The following is a 24,332-nucleotide window of genomic DNA, read 5'->3' on the forward strand; positions in this document are numbered from 1 at the left end:
ACTTGACATGTGGAACTTAGAGCAAAGGTGCATGCTTTACTGGTAAACCTTATCTCCACACTCACAAGTACCCATAGTGGGTGTCCCCTTAACTAACCAAAGCATGCCGACAAACAGAAGTTAATGCCAGTATTCCATGACTTTTGATTGTATGAGTCAATTTTACAATTACAAAAAAGTGGTATTCTATGCTGTATAATACAAATGTGTAGAGCGCTTTGTTACCATTTGTATGGCCTTGCAGCTATTTTGGAGAGTGGGCAAGTTCATGCTAGCTTCGAGGATTTCTTCACAGATCTGAGTAGGATCATCAGTAGTGTGAGTATGGTTAATAAGCTGTTTCCATATATATTTGTGGCTGTATGTGTGCTGTAATGGTTAGTTGTGTTTCATTTGTGGTGAAGGTCTTTACTAAAGCAAATAACTAATGCCTTTGGAAAGACTGGTGATATGTTGTCACATTTTATCAGCTTTTGAAGGATGAATAGCTAAGTCATCTTTGTCACATTAACACACAGACGTATTCTGTGAACGATGATATAGTGACCCTTTGTGAAGTGGAAAACACAGAATGAGTTATCGCTTGCTGTTGTTAATGTTATAGTATTATAGCCCACTGGCTATGTCTATATCAGTTGGTAGAAGCTCTTGCCTGAAGTAAAAGACCGGAATCAGGCGAGCTTCAACAAGGGAGAGCGCAAAGGTAGCTTGTATATTTACTCACTAGGTGTTATTATGTTCTCTTTTGCCATTCACCGTTTCTGAATGGAGATTTACACCCAGGTAAAGACTTACATGTTAACACATCTTCTAGCAAGGGGTTAGAGTTTCCTATGATGAATTTACAACCCTAAAATGACTACTGCTTTATGACTGTATTTCATGTTCTGCTAGTTGGCAGACGTGTCTGCCACCTGGGATGAGATGACCACCATGGAGATGGAGAATCCCCTATGGGAAAGTATAGGAACAATGTATGTAATATACTATTTCAAATATTATATGTATTCATGGATAATAATATAAATTAGTTTAAAATATTTATTATTGACCACCTGAAAATAATAAAATGGACTTTTACATTACATTAACTTCTCAAATTAAACATGTAGCAAATAATAAAAAATATTCAATATATGAATCACATTTATATATAAAACATTTTTACTTGTAATATCTAGTAAACTTGGTTAAAGGTTATATATTTAGTTCATTATAAAATCTTCTTACTGTGTTTGAAAAATTTAATGTAGTTTTTCAATTATTGTTTTAATTAACATTATTGTAATAAAATGTTAAATGTTGAAATAATGTAATCAATATAACATTAGTTCCTATGGGCTGTTAATTTAATTACCTTTTTCCATTGTTTTCTATGGGAGTGTGGAGTGTGTTGCTGAACCAGTGGCCACTGTTTTCCCCCAGACTCTAGGATGTCCAAGTAACCGAAAGCTTTGTTTGATACTACCAAGGCTTGTTGTTGGCCATTCGGGCTACCACTACATTCATTCAACATCGTGCCTCGAGGGAATCTCACAGCACCTTCAAAACACCCACTCAGCGACCCCTTTGTTGAGGTTTTTCATCCCTTTCGTCGCCAGCACCGTCCAAGCATCAAACCCAGCACCCACAACTCCCTCGTTCAGCACCAAGGACAGCCAGGACAACTTTGCACCCAGGCCCTACAACCCAGGTAGAAGTCAACTGCCTCACGGAGCTTGGTCCTGGGACCCACAGCACTTTACCTCCACAGTGGTTTCCACTGGACTCGACCTGCAAGTGACGAGTGTCACTGGTGTGTTTTCCCATTGACTGCCACATTATCGTTTTGCAAGAGTGAAATGTACTTATTTATTTTTTCTTTAAAAATCTATATCTCCAATTATACTCATCCGATTGTCTTCATTTGGTGTCTAAAATGTTATTAAAATCTGCTTTAATTGTACAAATTGGTGTTGGATTTCTTTCGAGTCGTGTCAGTTACTAATTGTCCATGTTGGATCTCTCAAATTGTGCCAGGGGTGCCCCTAATATCCTAGATTTGGGGTTGTTAGAGATGTGGGCGCAAGTAGCTAATGGACTACTACCCCCAGTGGCTAATCCGCCCCACAGGTGAGCTCATCCAGGGTGTGTGCCACCTTTTCCACCCAGAACCCTCTATTCTGCCACTTTTAAAAATGGCAGAACCCATCATCAGCTGTACAGACCAGCTACACCCACCTTAGGGGTGTGGCTAGCCTTCTGAGGGTATATGACTCCTCATTACCTAATTTTCTCACCTTCCCGGGTGCCTGGGGGCAGGGGGGTGGCCCCTTCCTCCTTTGGAAGGAAGCCTACTTCCATATCAGAGGCAGGGGAAGCTTTTAGGATTGCCGCCTTGATGTGCCACTTCACTAGCCATCCTGCCAGGGCGCACGGTGACACCTCCCACCCAGGCAATCTTTTGTTTCTGACTCCTGGGAGTGTCACACCTCCTAGCAGGGGGTCAGATTCCTGACTTGGCAGTAGCAGCCAGGACACAGGAAAGGCTAGGGCGACCAGGTGGACAACTTCAAAGGTAGCCACCTGGATGCATGCCGCAACAAATCTGACTTTGGAAAAAAGTAGGATTTGATGAGACTAGTTGTTTGATAGCAAAAATGATACTTCTCAGTGGCACCATATTGGAGCTGCACCTTAGGGCATTCAGGTGCCAGTCAATATTATCAAATTACCCCTGACCACTTAATGGAAAGAGGCTACAACAGGGACATATAAGCTAGCACTTATATGTCCACGCCTTTAATATAATGCACCCTGCCTCCTAGGCCCAGGAGGCCTACAATAGGGGTGACTGGTATATATTAAAAATAGTGCTTTGACCTTGTCACTCATGGTGAGGGTTAATTCAGGATTGAGCAGTTTGCTCTGGTCATGCAGTCTGTAATGGCAGTACTGCTGTCATCTGTTTACTTGGGTCACTCAGGGTGGCACAGTCAGTGCTTCAGGCCCTGGTAACCCTTTTAACACCCATGCCTTGGGCACCATTGGTACATCTTAACAGGGACTTATAAAGGTTTGCATGCATCATATTTTAGGGAGAGAGCACTGGCACTGAGGCCTGGGTAGGAGGCTCCAGATCACTTTCCGAGTCATAACCATCAGCATAGGGGAAGCAAATGTGTGATTGACCATACAAAGATGGCACTTTCCTACATGAAACCCCACAGATGAAAGGCAATGAGAAACTAACCTGTATCATGATAGTTCTCACCATCTAAGTAGAAGAACCTGAAAATGGAATCTGCATTGGCATGGTCAGCCCCAGGTCTGTGTTTCACTGAAAAGTCCATATCCTGTAGGGAAATGGACCACCTCAACAACTTGGGGTTCTCTCATCTCATCTGCATCAGCTGCCTGAGAGGCCTGTGGTCAGTTGCACTTTGAAGTGAGTCCCAAACAAGTATGGTTTCAGTTTCTGCATGGACCAAACCACAGCAAAGACTTCCCTCTCAATGGCACACCAATGCTGCTCTCCAGGGAGGAGTCGCCTGCTGAGGTAGACAACTGGTTGATCCTGGCTCTCATCATTTGTTTGTTTGAGCCCTGCCCCAATCCCATGTTCAGAAGTGTCTGTATGGACAATGAACTCTTCCCCATAGTCTGGTGCTTTTAGGACAGGTGCTGAGCACGTAGCCTCTTTCAAGGTGTCAAAAGAATTTTGGTATCCTGTGGTCCAGATGAGCTTCTTAGGCTGCTTCTTGGAGGTGAGCTCAGTGAGAGGGGGCACAATGGTATTATACCCCCTGTAATACCCAGTAAATCCAAGGAAGAACTGACTTGGGTCTGAGTCTTGGAGCCTCTGAATCCAGGATGGTCTGGATTTTAGGCTGGATAGGTTCTTCTTGACCTCCACCTACAAACTGGCCCAAGTAGACAACTGAAATCTACCCTATCTGGCAGTTACTGGCCTTGACAGTTAGACCTGCCTGCTGCAGGGCCTGTAGTACTTCCTTCAGGTGGAACGGGTGATCCTCTTGATCTGAATACAGCAATATCATGCAGATATTTTTCACTTAAGTTGTCCAGGCCTGAGAGGGCTCGATTCACCAACCTTTTGAAAGTGGCAGGAGCATTCTTCAGTCCAAGGGCATTGCTTTAAATTGAAAGTGTCCTTCAGGAGTAGAAAAGGCTGATCTATCCTTTGCTCCCTGGGTGAACCCAATTTGCCAATACCCGAATGTTACTCAAGAATGTGGCTGCACCCAACTTATCAATGAGCTCATCTGCTCTTGGTATGAGTGTGCATGAGTTTAGTGACTGCATTAAAACCCCTGTAATCCACACAAATCCTCATCTCTAGTTTGTTACCATTTCAGTGAGGTTTGGGGGCCAGTAGCACTGGGCTAGCCCAGGGACTATAAGACAGGTCTATCACCCCTAGCTCCCACTTCATGCTTACCTCAGCCTTGATGCAGACTTTAGCTTGATCAGAGAGTCTATAAATATTGTTTTTGACAGGGAGGCTGTCCTCGTTGTCCACATCATGAATACACCAGGTTGTCTGATCAAGTGTCAAAGAAAAGAGCTCAGCAAACTGGTTTAGGACTTGCCTGCAATCTGTCTGCTTTTGAGTAGTGAGAGAGTATGAAAAGACAACACTCTACTGAACTCTCTTTTGGGTTAAGTAACAGTAGTTTAGGGAGGGGTTCACTTTTTTCCTCCTCACCACCATCAGTGACCGTGAGCATGGTCATGTCAGCCCTGTCTTTGTGTGGTTTTAGGAAATGTACGTGGTGTTAGAAATAGAGTTGATGGTTGGCTGTGGTTTGCACCCAGGCCAGGCAGGAACCACCACTCTAGTAAGGGTAACCCAGATTCACACTAAAAGATAACCTGCGCTTATCCTCTGGTAGCTTGGCACATAGCAGTCAGGCTTATCTAAAGAGGCAATGTGTAAAGTGTTTGTGCAACACACGCACACAGTAGCACAATGAATACACCACAAAAAGACTCCACACAGGTTTAGAAAATAGAATATTATATTCTGAACAAAACCGTCAAACGTCCAATAAGTAGAAATCAAGACATTTAATTTTAAAGAATAAAAAAAGATCTAGCGCTTAGAGGCAATAGGCACCAATGAGGGTTATCTGGTCACGCAGGAATGGGACAAAGTCACAATTTCAGGCCGACTGCAATGGAGCATGGGCCTGCTACAGGGACCCATTTAGGCCCGCTGAACACAGTACCTTGGATTCTGGAGCTCACTCTGTTAAGCGAGGCTTTGCAAGGCTTTGCGAGGTTTTGCGTTATCTGGCGTTGATTCCGAGAAGCTGTGTGGTGAGGCTTTGCAAAGCTTTACGTTATCCATCATTGGTTGCGAGAGGCTGTGCGGTGAGGCTTCATGTAGTCTGGCATCGGTACCAAGGAGCTATCAGGCAACGCTTTGCGAGGCTTCATGTCATCCAGATATGGTTCTGAGAGGCTTTGCAAGGCTTTGAGTCATTCAGGATCAGATCCGAGGAGCTGTCAGCTGTGTGGCAGGGTTTTGTGGGGCTTCACATTGCTTTGCATCAGTTCCATTGATGCACGTATCTGGGTCCACTTCAGTGAACTAGGCACAAGAGCAGGGATGGAAACTTTGATATCCCTGACTCTGAAGCAATAGGAAGTCAGCCAACAAGCCCTTGGAGATCACTTGGAGTGAAGGCAGAGCCCATCGGATTTTTATATCATTTTAGACACCAAAATGAAGACAATCGGATTAGTATTATTGGAGTAATCGATTTTTAAAGGAAATATAATTCCGTGCATTTCATTTTTGCAAACCGATAATGTTGCGGTTAATGGGAAAACACACTAGTGACACTCGGTCACTTGGAGGTCGAGTGCAGTGAAAACCACTGGGGAGTTAAAGTGCTGTGGGTCCCAGGACCAAGTTCCAACAGTTGAATTTTACCTCGCTTGTAGGGCCCGGGTGCACAGTTGTTCTGGCTGTCCTAGGTGCTGAATGCAGGAGCCATAGTTGTTGATTTTGCTGCTTGGATGGTGCTGGAGAGAAAAGAGATGCAAAATCTCCACAAAGGGGCCACTGAGGCAGCAGGTTAAAGGTGCTGTGGAATTCCGTCAAGGCATAGCGTCGAAAAAAGGTAGTGGACCCCTGACTGGTCACCTGTGGGTCTTGGTAGTGGCAAACACAGCTTTTAGTTATTTTGACATTCTGGAGTCCAGGGAAAAATGGTAGCTGTGCGAAAGTTGCTGGAGGCCAGGACTATGTTTATTTTAATGCTCTAGACCATTTTATTTTGGGCAATCGCTCGGTGGGCCCGATGGCCAGTGATTCTTTGGTTCCAGGAGCGTGCTTTTTCTGCAGGCTGCAGGGGCCTAGTACCCCTAGTTCAAGGGCATTCTGGAGTTGCCTTTGGCTTGCAGAGCGATTCCTATTTCCTTTGGAGCAAAACTGTGGTCCAGGATGAGTCGTGGGTGTGCAGATGCAGGGTGGTTGCACCTTTGCTTTGTGCAGGTCCTGACAGCTGTACAGACCAGGTGGCCCACCCTAGGGTTGTGGCTAGCCTTCTGGGAGTGTATGCCTTCTGATTACCTATTTTCCAGCCAGCCCAGGTGCAATTGTGCCTTGCAACAGGGAATTGGCTCTTGATTCCTCTAGGAGGAAGTCCATTTTCATATCAGATGCTGTGACAGCTTTGAGGCTTACTTCCCTAATGTGCAACCACACCAGCCATCCTTCTGGGAGGGGGGGGGGTGACACCTCCCGCCCATGCAGGCCTTTGATTCTAACTCCTGGCAGGCTGTCAGCCAGGGCACAGGATAAGGCTGGGGCAATCAGGTGGGCAACCTCTAATGTCACCACCTGGGTGCATACCACATCAAATCTGAATTTGGGAAAAAGTCAGATTTGATGAGCCAAGTTGATTGATATCCAACATGACGTTTTTCAGTAGGGTCATAATGGAGCTGGCAACCTTGGTTGTGCCTGGGTTTCAGCCCATGTTATGCAATGGCCCCCTGGCCTCTTATAGTAGCCCTTAATGGAAAGAGGCTACTATAGGGACATATGAGCCTGCACATATGTGCCCAGACCTTTAATATAATGCACCCTGTGTCTTGGGCTCAGGAGACCTACCTTAGAAGTGACTGGAATGTATTAAAATGTTGACCTTGCCACTCATTGTGAGGGCAAAGTCGAGACTGAGCTGTTTGCACTTCTCATGCAGTCTGCAATAGCAGGACTTCTGTCATCTGTTTACTTGGGTCACTCGTGGTGGTACAATCAGTGCTTTAGGCCCTGGTGACCCCTTTAACTCCCATGCCCTGGGTACCACTGGTACCACTTGCCAGAAACTTATAAGGGGGTTACAATCCTTGCCCATTGGTGTTACCGTTTCACATGCATCATATTTTAAGGAGAGAGCTCAAGCAGTGGGGCCTGAATAGGAGGCTCCAGTGCACTTTCAGAGTAGTAACCATCAATATTGGAGAAAGAAATGTGGGGGTAACCATAGAAAAATGGAACTTTCCTACTCTGCATTTGAACATCTCTGCCACCATGGTACAGATCTCTGCACAGAAATGAAAGGAGAGTCTCTGGCCTTAAGTTTGTGCATTACATTTTGTAATACGAGTAGGTACTATTTATGTACCGCAAAATGCAATTTGTGAATTCATCCTTTACATATATTGTAGTACTCTAGAGCAGGAGCTTTAATCCAGAAGCCTGTCTTTCTTCATATTTAATACAATGTTTTATGTTGAAATGAATGTAAATGTGTATAATTACCAGCTCTCTCATGTTTGGTCTTTGGCTTAGTGTTTACTTGAAATCCCAGTGACATGGACTATAATTCTTGATCTGCTCCTTGACAACAATCATGCTATCCAGTGCAAATCACTTTGTGTCCTTGTACCTAAAATTGTAAAGGAATTAAATGTATATATCGGTGATGTAAAAAATAATTGTGATGTGTGGCTTAAAAATAAGTGCTGTCCCATTATACGCACTTACCTATTCCAAGTCACATCCAGGTTTCTGTATTCTGCTTGCAATTGGACACCACTTATGCAATGCTGGTTTATATCCAGCAGGACAAGAGTTAGGCACTTCTGCTGCAATAGAAATGTACTCTCTAAAGTGTGTCGCTCCTCCCTGGGGCTAGCTTCACACTTTATACTTCCCACCTTGCTTAGAGATGGGCGGATCTGTGATTAATTTGATCCAATACTCAGGACTGGCACTTGTCAACTCCAGCACTTATGACAGTCTGCCACATGGTGTCGCTATTTATCTACTTTCGGGAAAAGCACAACAACAGTTATTTATTAATTAATTATACATTAAAGTTACTAACACCTGCCACCCAAGTCATTCTTATAGCTTTGGGGGCCTGGAAATCTCTAAATAATCACACTTATAGGAGTGTGATTGTTAGTAGTTGTGTTGGTACTGTCATTGGCAGCACTGGCATCGGCAATGACTTGTTCAAGCTGCAGTGGCCTCCTGAAGAGGGCATAGATACTTAGGGCCATATTTATCATTATTTAATGTAACACAGCAAGACACTTTGCTTTGCAGCGATGCGTGAAAGGGTAGGAATATCACATATATATCAAGACATGGCGCATTCCTGCCTTCTGCCTGCGCTGGCATACAAACTTCTGCCTTGCGCAAATGCAGGCTCCATGGACCATGGTAGAAAGAGGAAAGAACAGGGGCGGCTCCTCCACTAGGGTGGAGAAGCATCGCCCCACTGCTTGCTCACAGACCAGGAAGCAGAAACATAAAATGGTAATAACTACCATTTTATGTTTCTGCTTCTCGCACTGTGAGAAAGAAGAAGGGTTTGGTTGGGGGCAGGAGGGGCTGCTTTAGGGAAGGGGAGGAGTTGCTTGCCCACTGCTGAGGGCGTTGACTGTTTGGTGGGCCCTCCGGGGCCGCCTAAACCAGTCATGCGCACTCTGCCCTTTCTCCATGTAGAGTGCAATGTAGCCTACATGGAGAAAACAGCCTCCCCATAGGTGCCTGGCTGGGCGTCGTCCCGACCAATCTCAACGCTGCCACTGCAGCATTGTGATTGGATTAGGGGAGGGGAGGGAGGCTGCCTGCTTCCTATTCCTGCCGGAGGCAGGACAGCCAGAGAGCAGGTCAGAAGAAGAGACAACGCAGGACCCGGGAAGGTAAGTTTACTATTTTTTCACATTAAGCCCCCCCCACACGACACCAGCCCGACCCACTCCCCACCCGCGATTCATGCTGGCCGTAACTGGGAAAGAACGAGGAGAAATAAAGATATTTCTCCTCATAATACCTCCCCTGGGTCTCCCTGTGTTCGCAAATCTGAGAATGCTTCAGAATCTATGGGTGGATGCATGAACACCCACGATCCACCCATTGAATGCGTCCCTAGGGCAGAGTTACGCTGCCTTGCATTACTCCAGATTTACCAAGCCACGTAGGGCTAAGGTGGCCTTTCGTGGCTTGGTAAATCTCACCATAGGTTTTGTGTCACACTGCGTCTCCTGGTGTGGTGCAAGGGTGATATAAAACCCTTGATAAATATACCACTTCAGTTTTTATAAATGATGCACTGGGGTGGATGTGGAAGATCTGCCAAAAAGTGGTAGATACCACATCTGTATAGTTTAAGAGTGCACAGATGTCACTGGTATTTTGAATACAGCACACTGGATGCCCACAACATTATGGCAGATGTTCCGCACCATCAAACTCAATATAAGGCCCTTTATTGTTTACTTTTGCTTGAACGCTTTTAGGAGTCACCCCTACCCTCTCTCTTTTTTCCCTCTTTCTCTCACTTCTCGAAGATCTCCCTCAGTTTCGTGGTCCTGTTCTGTGCTCTGTCGAATTAACACTTTTAAAACATATATCTTAATTTGTTTGATGAAATATTCTAAATTGCATTCATTACTGTAATCGATTTCACTCACCGGTCACTGAGTCTGCGTTCGGGATCATCACATTCAATGTTCTTTGACCCTTTGTAGATAAGCAGTGCTGCCACTATGAGCTGCAGGCTGATCGAAATGCCCTGCAACATCAACGTGACAATATTTCATACATGGGGCAAGAAGAGAAATCATATAATAAGCTTTACATTTGACATCAGGATGGCCATCTGCACTAGGCTAACTCGAAAGTGAACTAACCAATTAGTCTTTGGCTGCAAAACAGTATAATATTCTTGTTCATGTTATATATTTTATAAATCACCTTTCTTACACTTGCAATGCCAGAATTATTTTGGAAATGAAAGAAACAGCGTGAAGGTGAAGTCAGAGGCTTTTACTTGTCTTGAACGCAGTTGTACTCATATATATTTAATATTTTGTAAGGGTAGATACTCTTATAAAACATACAAGACATGATTCTTACATGTTCTGTGGACCCACATTTAGCTTACTTATGCAACACATGTTGTTTGCAAGCACAAAATTCCATTCTAGAGTCACAGTCTCAGGAATAATGGGATTTTCCTGTTGCTGACGAGAAGTGGCAAACAGAAATTCGACCAGTATGGTGAAATTTAAACGTGAGCACATTTAGGGGCCGATTCCAATGGCGGACGGACCTCAGGCCGTCCGACATTGGTCAGGAACCGTGACCAACCGACCTACTGTCGTCGGTTACGGCCCTACAAGTACGATGCTCTTGTATGTTATACAATGGGAGCATGCATTCCAAGTGGAATGCATGCCCACATTGTGAAATGGAGGGGTGCAGTTCATCCCTGCACCCTCTGGCCGCACGCCAAGGTGCCTGCCACCGGGTGCAGGGATCAACAGAGGGGCGCCATAGGTGCTCCCAGGCCGCCACTTGGCGGCCTCGCACCCATGGGGGCCCTACTGGGGGCCCCCAAAGACAGTATCCTTTTTGTGCCAGAAATACTGGCACAAAAAGACCGTGGAAAACTGCCATCTTACTCGGTCGTAAAGAGGCGTCATAAGCCATCCAGAAATCCGAGTCGGATTCCTTTCTTACTGAGCCCATCGGAATGGCTCGGTCGGAAAGGAATCCGACCGGCACGTTCCGATGCGGGCGGAAGGGCTCCGAATGTCATTTGGAGCCCTTCCGTCCAAAATCGGAATCGGGCCCTTAGAATTAGGGGCACATTTTGGCCATTCCTGGTATCAGTGCCATGGACCCTACTGCAAACAGGGGAAATGGTTCTCCCAGACCCTAGTTGGATATTAGGACTGTCATAGTTGGAGTCCAACTGTCCCATCTGATCCCTCGATCCTATGTCCACTACTCCATGTGCCACTGATAGCTGTGTCGCTCTTTGAAAAGTGTTAAACACTCGCACATTAATGGTGATTTGGTTATTCACCACTATTCTGGAGGGGATTTTTCACTCTAGAAATGCTTTTTCAATTTACCCCTGACAAGGACAGAAGTACAAATATTTTCAGTGAGGTAGTGTGGAGAAAACGTTCTCAAAATTCATGGCAACCTGTGATGTATTTTATTACTCCTGGTTATCTACCTTTGTGTCAGTGTCTAATATGCATATATGTTACAGTGGAATTTGCCACTGTGTAGCTATAGTTAGGTCAGAGTTACCATAGGATTTTTGTTCGTTTGATAACTTTGGAGCTGTTTGACAAATTTGCAAAAACTTTCCAAGCAAAAGTTCATGCACCTCACTTCTTCCTGGAAAGTTTTGCACCCATCTGTGAAGAAGGGGCCAAGAAAAGGAGTTGGTCAAAAAACATTGATTTCCCATGTGAATTACCATGGGAAACTTTGCTCCCCGACTCAGAAAATACAGCTGAACCGGAAGTATGCCAAATTTGGCATAAAGTTGAAACTTTACTGGAAAATCATACGTTTTGTAATTTGGTGTAAACCCATCCAACTGTTTGTAAGAAATTCACATTTAAGGAGGTGCTTGAGGTGGTCATGAAGGGGTTAAAAAGTTAAGTGCCTATGGATGGTTGGTCCTGCAAGAATTTCTCAGTACAGAAATTAAAGAAAAGGGCCCTATGACTGGCCAATGGAACTTTTTCCCCATTGGCCATTTCCATACCATGGGACCATTCCTGTACCAATCTGATTGGCTGACCCAGAGAAAAATCACAAGATTGGGGAATTCAGCTACCATATTCTAGAAATATAAAAAATAAATAATGGTATAAGGGGCAGGGTACTGACGCCTCTCGCTTGTAGCCAAATAATTTAAAATATTTTCATACTGTGGTGACTGCAGTACTCCCACAGGACCCAACATAGCATCCAATGAGGTACAGCAATACTCCAGTGAGAGCTACTGCTTAAGGTTTTCCCCTATGGTACCTTGGTACCATGTGAACAAAGCATGAATGCCGATACTGTGGTAGTACCTCAGTACCCATGAAAAGTTTTATAGTGGAGGAGCCGCCACTGGCTGTAAGGTATTGAGAACCATCAACGAATGAACAAGCTGACATATTGAGGATTGAGAAAGGCTCAGAGGGATCATATCACAGGCAGTGTGTAATTGAATTATCCAACAAAGATTTGGCAAACTTTACAGAATGAGACTTTAATGTTCATATACAATGTGTTAGATATAAAATTCCCTTTCCGATTAAGCCCCTGCCGTGCTGTTTTAGATAGCAGTTTGTGGCTAAATTACATGTACTGATGTTGCATCCAGTAGCCCGTCAAGTATCCGTCGCAGTATGCAGGCCTCATTACCCAGTGTGACTCAGTTTTTGTATTTCGCAATTCTTATAAGACTGCCTGTGCCGTGCTCATGTTAGGCCTTAGAGTTCAGAATCACTTGCCTCAGCAGAACAAGGCTGCAACTCGACTTGCTAACAGTATAATTATTTTGCTCTGCATTCCATTGTATACATGTAGTCCTGTTCCCACGTTTAGGAGACGTGGAGACTCAGCACAGTGGCCTTGGGCTGCTGATAGTATGCCCATCTGGCAGGCGTTATCCCATCCCTCTGTGCCTTCTTTGTTTGTGTCTGGGTCAGTCCGGTGCTTTTCCATAAGAGGCGTGGCCGAAGTCTCCTGAAGGGTTTATCATCTGTTAGCAAACGTTGGGGAGCCACTCCCTCCGCATCCATCTCAGAGTGAGGGTCTGACAGGGCTCCTCTGCAGAGAACATATAATTAATAATGTGAGTTTTCATTCTCTACTGTCTGATCGACTCTTCATTTTGGGAAGGCATAGCAGGTGGTCGTTAGTACCCGCGTGGCCCTAGAGGGCCTCGTCCTTCAGTTGGTGCCTGAACAGTGTCTCCACAAAAGGGCCCCCGCACCTGTAATCGGGGTGGTGTCTGGACGGTCGGGCGGATCGGGCCCCTTATGTATAAGACCGAGCTTGGTTCTCGCAGCTGCCCTGCCCTCCCATTCAGACAGATCTTCGGCTAGTGGCCCTTGGCTGGGGTCCTGAGAAGGCAAAACTTTGGAGCTGACCGTTTAGTCCGAAGAGTCGGCAGTGGAGAATAACTTGCTTGACCTGTGTGCACCAGGTGAGTGATCTGATTCTTGTTGATTCCTGGAATATGGCGCCATTTCTTGGAGAGCACAAGCTTTTGAGCTGTGTCTTGATGCAGTCTCCTGGCTGTCTTGTTTGCAGTTTCTGAACTCTAAGGCCTAACATGAGCACGGCACAGGCAGTCTTATAAGAATTGCAAAATACAAAAAGGAGTCACACTGGCTAATGAGGCCTGCATACTGCGAAGGATACTTGACGGGCTACTGGATTCAAGCATCAATACATGTAATTTAGCCACACACTGCTATCTAAAACAGCACAGCAGGGGCTTCATCGGAAAGGGATTTTTAAATCTAACACTTTGTATATGAACATTAAAGTCTCATTCCGTAAAGTTTGCCAAATCTTTGTTGGATAATTCAATTACACACTGCCTGTGATATGATCCCTCTGAGCCTTTCTCAATCCCCAATATGTCAGCTTGTTCCTTCATTGATGGTTCTCAAAACCTTACAGCCAGTGGCGGCTCCTCCGCTATGGTGGAAGAGCGTTGTTCCACTGCTTTTAAGAAGTGTGTACATAGTAGAAATATAAAATGATAATAACTTTGCGTTATCATTTTATGCTTCGTGTTGCTTTGCAGGTGGGTGGGTGGGCAGGGCTCCTCTGCTCTCGGAGCATGACAGTGCGCAATGACTGTTTGGTCGGCCCTCTCAGGCCGCTCTAACCATTTATGCACACTTTCCCCGTTCTCCATGCTGGATGTATTGCAGCGTGTATGGAGAACATGCCCAGGTCCCCATTCCCTGTTGAGCGTCGAACCAGGACGTTCAAAACCAATCACAACACTGCATTGCTGAATTGTGATTGGTCAGTGGGCAGCTGTGCTTCCTGTTCCTCGAGGAGAGCAGGAGCATAGATGCAGGACCTGACAACAAGGTAAGTTTTCTTTTTTTAAATATTCGCTCCCCCCCTCTGCTGACCTCCATGCGACTGACCCACCCCCGCGACCGACTCACCACCCGTAAGCCATGCTGGCCGCCACTGCTTACAGCTTCCATTGAATGGCGGCAAGGCATTTTTCCTGTTCATCCATCACTTGAAAGGGATGTGTTGCTGTTGTCTTATTTTCATCTTGCCTTGATTCAATCAGTCGAAATCCATTCTCTTTTATGTATTTACTTTATATTATATGTTTATTTTGGTGCAGTTAATATAACAATTGTGCTTTTTTTTTTAAAATAGAGAAATGTTTATATAAAAGAGTGAGTGAAATACAGGATTTGACCATTGACTGTAGTAAAAAAAGATAACTGCATTTCATTATGATGTTAACAGTATAGGGTTTTATATAAAATAGGTTTGCCTTTGTTACCAATCATGTTTTGCTTTGTTATAAAAGACATTATGTTTGCCAAAGTCAGAGATTTTTTACTCTGTTGACAACAAGGTTCAAATAACAGTGGACCATGATTGGAATCAGAATGTTCATGCTCTGCTTAGCTTTTATGACTAGCCCTAGGATCAAACAATGGGCAATGGATAAATTGAGAGATTTTCGGAAGCTGCTCCTACAGTTTCCAACTAACAATGGGCCTGAGTGTAATTAGATCTGATTCTGCTTAGTTTTCATGAAGGGATTTCTTATTAGACATTGGAGAAGCTTCGAGTAGTGGTTTGGGACTGTTCCTATCCAAAAGCAGCCATGCTCTGAGGCTTATTAGCAAGAGGGAAGGGAATACGACTGTATATCCTATTTGATTAAATACATAATTCTAGGAATTATGTCATATCTGCAAAATAATATGCTCTCTCAATGAAAGAGTTTTTAAAATCACTTTATCTGCAGCATTTGATGAATCTGCACGAAACTTCCCAATCAAATAACCAAACTTGTTTTTTCATCATGTCAAACTTAGGGCTGATGTCTTGGGGGAGGGCTTAATGTATAAATGTGGGGCTGAATACTGACCATTGCCCATTTAGCTCTAATATGAAACTAGGCTGTCTTCGACAGCAAAACCCGCTGTACACAAATGGGTTGGCTCTCCACAGGTTGGGCAGAGGCCATACACAGTGAAGGCTGGTGTGAGGTGGGTTTTTGATGCCTTCCTTAATACAATGACTTGTACAATAAATTCATGAGTGCAGGACACATCTTCAAAAATGTGTTTTCCATGGTGGTTTCAAGGAGGAAATGAAGGTCCACAACCCTGTTTTTTTTTATTGTAGTCTGTCAATTACAAAGTGGGATCATTTACTCTTACCAGCATTCTATGCATCTTTCCTGGAGGTTATAAAATGTGCAATCATGATGTTATTGAAAGTAGGGCTTAGTGGGGACTGCTTACACCAGGTGAGATCCCGAATTTGGCTTTCAATGAAGAGAGGAGGCGTGAATTCAAGACCAATAAAAAAGGGAGCACTTGCAGTAAAGTAAATAATTTTGTGCTTCTGCTATTGTAAAGCCCATGATACAAGTGTCTGTAGTAAGATTGTGATTTTATACTTTGTTGCACAATTAGATATTTAATGCAGCATAAAAACCTCTGAGTTTACTTACCCCTGCAGTATTGTAATTACTTTGATACTATAACTGTTAGTTTTTTTAGCAAACATGTGCAAATAAGCATTGGAAAAACAAATTGGTCTCACTATTTAGGTCGAGCCTGAGCCAGCGTGCAAGCACTGCTCTGGCGATCTGTTGTAGGTAGAGTACAGAGGAGAAGCCCCACCCACATTTTTCATTGGGTTGTGTCTTTGCCCTTCAAAAATGCTAGTGTCTGATTCCTTAATAGGCTTGTTAGTACCTCCTTAGTCCACATTTGTATACTCCTATGGTTACTGGCCCCTTTACTTGGTTGTTACACGATACGTGTACTATTTTTTTAGTTTCCTGTTGTGCTTTACTTTGTTCCTGCCCCCCTCCTGTTGTCCGTGTTCTCCATCCTCCTGCCCCCTCCCATTGTCCTCGTTCCATTTGTTTCCGTAGCCCTCCCGTTGCCTATGTTCTTCATCCTCCCGCCCCCTCCCATTGTCTGAGTTCCCTTTGTTTACGCCCCCTCTCTTCTGTTTTCTCCCTCCTCCTGCCCCACTCCTTGCACTTGAATGTGAGGATTCGTTCCTGAACACACTTGAGCCTGCCTCCAGTCAGACACGGCGGCGCCCATTACGAGTAGGTTACTGTGTGCTTTCCTGCGCCGTCTGCCTAAATCCCGGCCTGCTCTTCCGCTGGTGTTGTGGCCAGGAGCCTGTGGAGCCCATGATTTTAGCGTGTACCCTTGCAAGCGCAGGTAAGGGCCGATGTGAGCAGGAAGCGGCTTGTAGCGCAGGCACAGTGAAAACCGGTAAACATGTAGATCTGACTGTGCTTGTCTGGTGAGTCTGTCTTATGGAAAAATGAAACAACCGTCCAAGCCATCTGAACGCTCCGATGGCCCTGTGTCTGCATTCCCTATGGCTCCTGGCAAATCCTCGTGTCTAAGATCAGCCAGTATTTTCTCGGCTCTCAAAAATAAGTGGTACTCCATTGACTGAAAGGCCAAAGTTTGTGACCTTTCATAAATAAAGCTGATCCTTATATAGCCATGGCGTGAATAGTAGAAACTGAAAGCAGAGCATAGGTGTGCAGTAAAGGCAAGCAGGTGAAGGCAGAACGTCAGCGGGTTGCTTAGCAGGACCTGTTTTGGTGCTTTTCCTTGTGTCAGTGGTTGTGTAGGGCATGCAAACATTGTTGTCATATTGTGGGCATCGACACAATAATTAAACCAGCCCTGATATACTGTTGTAAATATTAACTGTGGCATGATGATATAAAATCTGGCTCTGACATAGTGGTAATTCTTGACAGTATTTTGAGAGCCTCAATAGCATACTGTACCCATCCATGGTTCAAAGCTCAACTTGTTTACATTTCTTGCTGTTTCTTCTGTGAGGTGCACATTTTTTAGAACAGCTGCTTTTTAGGTATGTGTCTAATACCTCTCAAAATCATAGAAAGTGAGGGGCTCTGACAGCTGCTTTCTCGTCTTGGAGGATGTTAGACCTTTCATTCTTACAGAGCACAAGCTCTTTCACATCTAAGACCAGAGACAGGGACTCCCCTCCTCACTCCCCTGCCAAGGAGAACCATGCAACAAAAACACAGGCCCCGTCTGTTTCTTCTTTAAACTGAAATGCCATGAGCCCTGAGCCATTTTCAGCCGAGACATTTTCAATTCTCAACGGGTTAGGTAAACAAGAACGTGACTCTCTGTGACTCTCTGAAACAATCACTTGTTCCTGCGTTCCCTCTTCCACTTACAAAGCCAAGCGGAAGCTGCAACAGTGGCAAATGGTGAGAGGGTCTGGGTGTGTGTTGCCAGTACCGGAGTGATCTGTAACTTAATCTCCAGGAGAATGCATGTAATCTTTTGAAATCGCAGCTGCAGCGGGAGTCCATGTGGTCCAGATTTAAAGTTGTGACTTCATCCACCCCAACACCATTCCCTCTAAAGACAGCAAGCATTCAACTACATATACTTAAACACAAAGAAACACAATTAAATACCACGCAATTCCACACCACACAAATGCACACCACATATTTCCACTACACAAACTATTTCAAAATCTCATAATTCTGCACCACACAATTCAACACTACATCTTTCCACTACATGCCACACAATGACAATCAACTCAATGAATTTCCACCCAATTCCACTTCAAATAATACCACTCCATGCATCATAATTACATTTCACCCCGTGCAAAACAATTCAACTCCAAATAATTCCATATATTTAGACAAAAAACTACATAATTACACTTCATGCTACGTATTTACACTAAACTCAGCCCCAAAACACATATTCACACTCAACAAAATTCAACTCTGCAACATGAGCCATATTTACACACCACATATTTTCACACCATGCAAAACAATTCCACACAATGCCACCACACAAAATTCAACACGACACAATTACATATCGGACAACATAATATACTACACTCCATGACACATAAGTACACTCCACATAAATACTGAAGGAGAAGGGGACTAGCGACACCTTGCTCCCGTTTTTTAGGTCTCGCCTAGGCAGCACATGCGCCAACTTGAGCCATATTTACACTCCACATAATTTCACACCATGAAACTCAATTCCACAAAGTTCAACACCACACTATTCCATACCACACAACATAATACATTTCACTCCATACCACATAATTAGGCTCCACATAAATCTACTCCATGCCACGTAGCACTCCATATAAATACACCACACCATGGCACATAATTACACTCTACATATTGTCACTCCGTGCCACACACTTCAGACAACACAACGTAACACGATTACATTCCACTGCAGAAAATTCAACTCCACAACACACAATTCCAATACACACAACATACATCCAATCCCCACCACACAATTCCACACCATACCACATAATTCAGCACTGCACCACATAATTTAACACAATACATGCCTAGCCACAACACACAGTACCACTACACATAAGTCCACTACACTTAATACCACATAATTACTATCCACAAAATTCCATTGCCCACACTCATCCAGCCTTGATTAAATTGGTACATTTCAGGTCTTTCAGCACAGTTTCTTTACCATAACTTTTCAAATAATACAAACAACAAACACACTATCTCCTCCTCTTCTTTCAGTGTCTTCTTTGTACACAAGCGCAATCTCTTTATGTGTCTAACCTTCTCTCCCCTTCATCCTCTCTTTCACACACGCTTTCTACTACTCTATTTAAAGTTCATTCAGCACTTCATATACAAAATACCTGTCCCTCTAACTCTTACTTTCTATCTATTTTATACAGCTCTCACCCCTATCTATTCACCATGCCACATATTTCCAATACACAAATACCCTATCCACCACATAATTCCACCTCACACAATTACCCAACTACCAATTCCAATGCAAACCACATAATTCCACTACAAACTTACATCCACTCCACTACAAACAAAAAACATAAGTTAAAAAAAATATATAATTTACAACGCAAATAGCTCTACCTTTCACAAATGTGAGACTGATTGCATTGCACATGCTTATTTTAAAGAAGCAACAACATTCAGACTTTTGTGCCCTTTAAATGCTGCAGTAAGGAATGTCCCAATGCTAGCTACAGTACCATAAGAAATTACCGGAAGTTCCCTCGATATTACTTGTCATTTTTGCACAAAAGCTCCGCCTGAGAGAAAGGCATAGAAGATATACACTGCAGGGGTGATGGTAGGTCAGGTAAGCTTGGTTAGGCATAGTAGAATAATTAGGTTAGGTAGGTTTAGTGCGTTAGGTGTGGTAAATTGGATAAGTAGATCTGGAAGATAAGGTACATATGTGTGGTAGGTATGATTAGTGAATAGTATTGTGTGTTTATTTTATAAAATGGTTGACATTCAGACAGCAAGTAGGAATTCGGCTAATCAGCAGACAAAATAATGTTATGCCAGCAGAATAAACGAAGTAAAGAACTTACACTGGGCATCAATTTCAGGCTACACGTCATATTTCATCTGCAGTTTAACAAAGGGACTAATAGATGCTGTCAGCAACATCTAATGGGAGCACTAATGGGACATTGTAATGATGTTCAAAACTTCATGGCCTATCTTCAGGGCCACTGGAATTATGCTTTTGAGAGGCTGCATAATTGTAGATTTGCCACATAATCCAACATCTGCCTCATAATATACCGATATGTAACAAAATAAATGTTGTTTCTAGCTCAAACGGTTCAAAAGTTACTAAAAACACAGGGACACGTGTTGCCGCGCAGTGAAAGGCCCTTTGCAAGGTATGACGGGTCACCTTTCTGTAGCTTATTGCTATATTTGGGTGTTAAACTGGTACTAATGAGATGTAACTAATGCTCAGGCATTGTTAACAAGTCCATAAATGAAAACAAATAAATTAATACTTTCACAAAATGTGCCGCCTAATGCTGCATAATTTCTTTTCTTGCCACATAATTCACTCCACCCTGCCACATAATTTGGTCCTCCCCTGCCTCATATTCCAGTGGCCCTGCCTATCATACAACTAATCCAAACAATGAGAAACCATGAAAGCCAATGTATTAAGCAGGTGACCCAAAGCCCACTCTTTCCTTATTTCCTATTGCTTTCTATTGATGTATTGATGACAAGCTCAAGCAGCAGTCTGTCACAAGACCTGAAAGGCATGTCCACTGTAGATTCAAAAGGGCTGGCACAATGCTAGATTTTCAGGATATGCTCATATCATTTATAGACATTCAGTGAATTTAACTGAAACCCAGCTTCAGAATCAGATATTATGCTGAACATCTGCGCTGGATCGGTCCCTCATGGACATGTGGTGAATCCTAGACAACTTTTCACATGATCAACCAATTATTGGCTATCCCTGCAATGTGTCACCTCAGCCCATGTGTGGCATGAGGCGCACATGAGGTTTACGCAAGGAGAGACAGAGCACTTACATATCCAACCTGAACCTCTCAAACATGGGCATGCCCAATTTGTGTGCCCATACTGCAGGTGTGTGCTGGGTAGAATGAACAGCACAGTTGCGTGCAATGACCTTACGAGCCTTATTATGAGTGCCCCAGTAGTGTGGCATGAAACATTCCCCCTAGTTACTGTTTCTGGGGGCATTCACTCTGGAGATAGAGTGAAGATTATAAGAGCCACAAGGAATTACTGGGGAAACAGTAATTCCGGTGCAGATACTCATGGCTATTCCTCATTTCCGCCAGTTAGTTCACCTAGAGACTCCATCAGGGCAACAGACGCATGACTCATGTATTCTTTTGGGTTGATGAACTCTTCCCCGTTGAAATTACCAGGGGGTTCGCAAAGAGATGCCGGGTGCTCGTGAAGAGTTCATGTATCATCAGGAGTATTTGGTCTGAGGTTCGTTCTTGGAGGGATCTAAAATTTTTGTCGAGTAGTGTCGGAAGAACGTGGGCATTCTGAGATTTAAAATCCTCATCTTGCCGCAATCATTTATGTATCGTTCTGATACTAAGTAAATAAAAGATAAAGTAGATGAAAACCAGAAAAAATAGAAACAGACGACTTATGTGGCGGTAGCGTTGGTAACATAGAATTGTGAGTCAGGCTTCAAACCCTTCCTTCATCTATTTTGGACTATTCAAATATTTTTTCAGTAGTCATATGGTTTTATTCTTCTATATGGAAAAGGGCAGAACCATCGAAATTTCCGCTGGTTCTGCGTGATAGATGTTGTCGGTACACAGTGTTCCCAAATACATTGTCTAGTGTTAATTTTTAATTAAATAAACAACTCTTTTTCTATTTAGAGCATATTCATTAATCAAAAAATTCATAGAAACTTCGTCCTTTACATAATTCGAATTCTTCTTGTATTTTGTGTCTGTAATTTGATGGAAATTAAAGATATATGTTACTAGGTATTTTCAATGGGGCGCCGCGTAGCATTGTGTGATGGGGGTAGATGTGAACTCTTCTTTATAATAAGTATGACCAGAAAAACACAGAGGGGCAGAAGGACACACATTGTGAGTGGAACTCAACGCTCTCTGCATTTCACATGGATTAGTAATCTGCTTTGCTATACGACCGCCTCGCAAAGAACCAGAGCTTTTCATTTGCTGCAAATGTGATGATGGAAGATTGCATAGGTTACTGGTCACCCAGTGTGGATATATATATATATATATATATCCATATTTTAGTTGCAGACTCAATATATTAAACACCACAAAGATTGATAAGGCATTGCAATGGGACACATGCTTCAAAAATTGACTAAATTGAGCAAATTAAATAGCAAAGTAACAGAGGAGCAAATAGTTTAATTCTGAATTGTAGTGGGTGGCAATCGGACCTACCTAATCAATATTCACGAGGAAGGTCACAAATTGCGGCTCAATATAGGACACACATTGAATGGATGTCTGGGATCTAATTTAAATAAATTAATTTTTTTAATGCTGACCATTTTTCTTAAAGGAAACACGGCTACAATTGAAAAAAATGTGTTTTTTGTTTTGTTTGAGAGTTGTCAGTGGTCCCCAGGACCACTGCCTACTCCTCAACAAACGTTATTTTTACATTCACTAAGGGCATGCGGTCCGATGGGGACCACTTCCCTTTTGTGACTGTTTTTACCACCCTAACTTGGGAAGTAATAACTTTTCAATATTTTGTGCCTAGATTTTGGTTGCAAAACATTGATATGTACCATAACTCTTGGACCTGGCACACTCTGCAGGTCACCCCCAAATGTTTTGTCTTCACTCCTCCTATTTAGCTGAAATCGTTTTTGTTGCCTTTAGGACTCTGCACACTTCACCACTGCTAACCAGTGCTAAAGTGCTTGTGCTCTCTCCTCCTAACACAGTAAAATTGGCTAACACCCAATTGGCATATTACATTTACTAATAAGTCCCTAGGAAATACTAAAGGTACCCAGGGGCTGTAAATTAAATGCTACTAGTGGGCCTGCAGCACTTATTGTGCCACCCACTTAAGTAGCCCTTTAAAACATGTCTTAGACCTGCCAATGCAGCCTGTCTGTGCAGTTTTGAACTGCCATTTAAAAATACAAAATAAACATTTTGCCATGTCTAAAACCTTCCTTTTTAATACATATAAGTCACCCATAGGGTAGGCCCTGAACAGTACATTGGGCAGGGTACATTGTATTAAAAATGTTGCACTTTTAGGTTTCCTAAAAAAATCCTAAATTAGTTTTTCACTACTGTGAGGCCTACTTCTTGCCTAGGATAACACTGGGTCACCTTATTACATATAATAAGTGCTAACATTTGATTGGAAGCAGTTAGAACTGTCATGTTTGGACCTAAATGAGTTGTCATTTTAAATCCTCTTGAATGGAAGAGTCTGATTTTAAGTCACAATTGTGAAAATGCCACTTTTAGAAAATTTACATTTTTTTGTCCTAACCATTTGGTGCCTGCAGCTTGTTTCTTGGGTCATATATAGGCCTGGGTGGTGAACTCCGCTCCATTTGCGGAGTTTGCAGAGTTTTCTGCACTCCACAGAGCTTGCGGAGTGCAGAAAACTCTGCTTCACGTAGTGCAGCACAGTTTTTTCTCCACTCGTGCTCGCGAACGGTAAGTTCGCGAGCGCAAGCTGCTGCTTGGGTAGAATTTATACTCAAACGGCAGGAAGACCTGCGCGAACTGCAGTTTGCACTGCACTCCGCACCTTGCTGAACTGCGCTGAGTTTTTTGGTCACTCCGCGGAGTTCCGTGTAGCAAAACTCCGCGAACCACGTCAAGGCCTGGTCATATGACTAGATGTAGTTGCCAGCTGGCTTTTGTGTATTCCTCCCAGACAGCCATACAATAGAGGGTCTTGCTTTTGGGCAGGATAGGCCATTCTGACTTGATGAGAGGGGCGAAGCTGCCACCTGTCACACTAGCATTTCAAAGACACTGCCTCAGTTCACACACAAAGGACTTCACACTAGCCTATTGTGCCTGTAGACAAACTGGGACCAGGGCTGAGAGACAGAAAATTCCAGACAATTCTGGAGGGGCAAAAATCTAGAAGTTTCTTCCACCTCAAAGTGGCATCAGGTATAAAAGGTGACCCTCAGAACCACTCTTCAGTACATCCTGGACCTGTAGATACTTCAAAAGAAGGACTGCTCTGCTGCCAGCGGACTGCCCTGCTGCTCAAGGCCTGCCCTACTGTCTAAAACGGAAGTCTCGACCTGCACTCTTCATTCCAGTCTACCTGAGTGACTCCAGGGGCTAGTTAGCTGGCCTCCTGTTCTGAGCTACAGGGGCACAACAAGCTCCTGAGGCCTCCTTACAATTGCCCAGCTGACAGGATGCACTGGTCCGGCAG

At 43.6% G+C, this 24,332-nt stretch overlaps 1 protein-coding gene across 1 annotated transcript in view; it reads right to left on the bottom strand.

Annotated features, from left to right (window-relative positions):
* LOC146776075 (ninjurin-1-like) overlaps positions 1-24,332 on the bottom strand; it is a 213,287-nt gene that overhangs the window by 73,954 nt on the left and 115,001 nt on the right. The window contains exon 3 of the mRNA XM_085637892.1: positions 9,946-10,046. Within this exon, the coding sequence (XP_085494018.1) occupies positions 9,946-10,046 (101 nt within the window). The remainder of the gene's footprint in view (positions 1-9,945; positions 10,047-24,332) is intronic.

The sequence above is a fragment of the Triturus cristatus genome, chromosome 12 (genome assembly GCF_964204655.1).
Source record: "Triturus cristatus chromosome 12, aTriCri1.1, whole genome shotgun sequence".
In the NCBI taxonomy this organism is placed as follows: domain Eukaryota; kingdom Metazoa; phylum Chordata; class Amphibia; order Caudata; family Salamandridae; genus Triturus; species Triturus cristatus.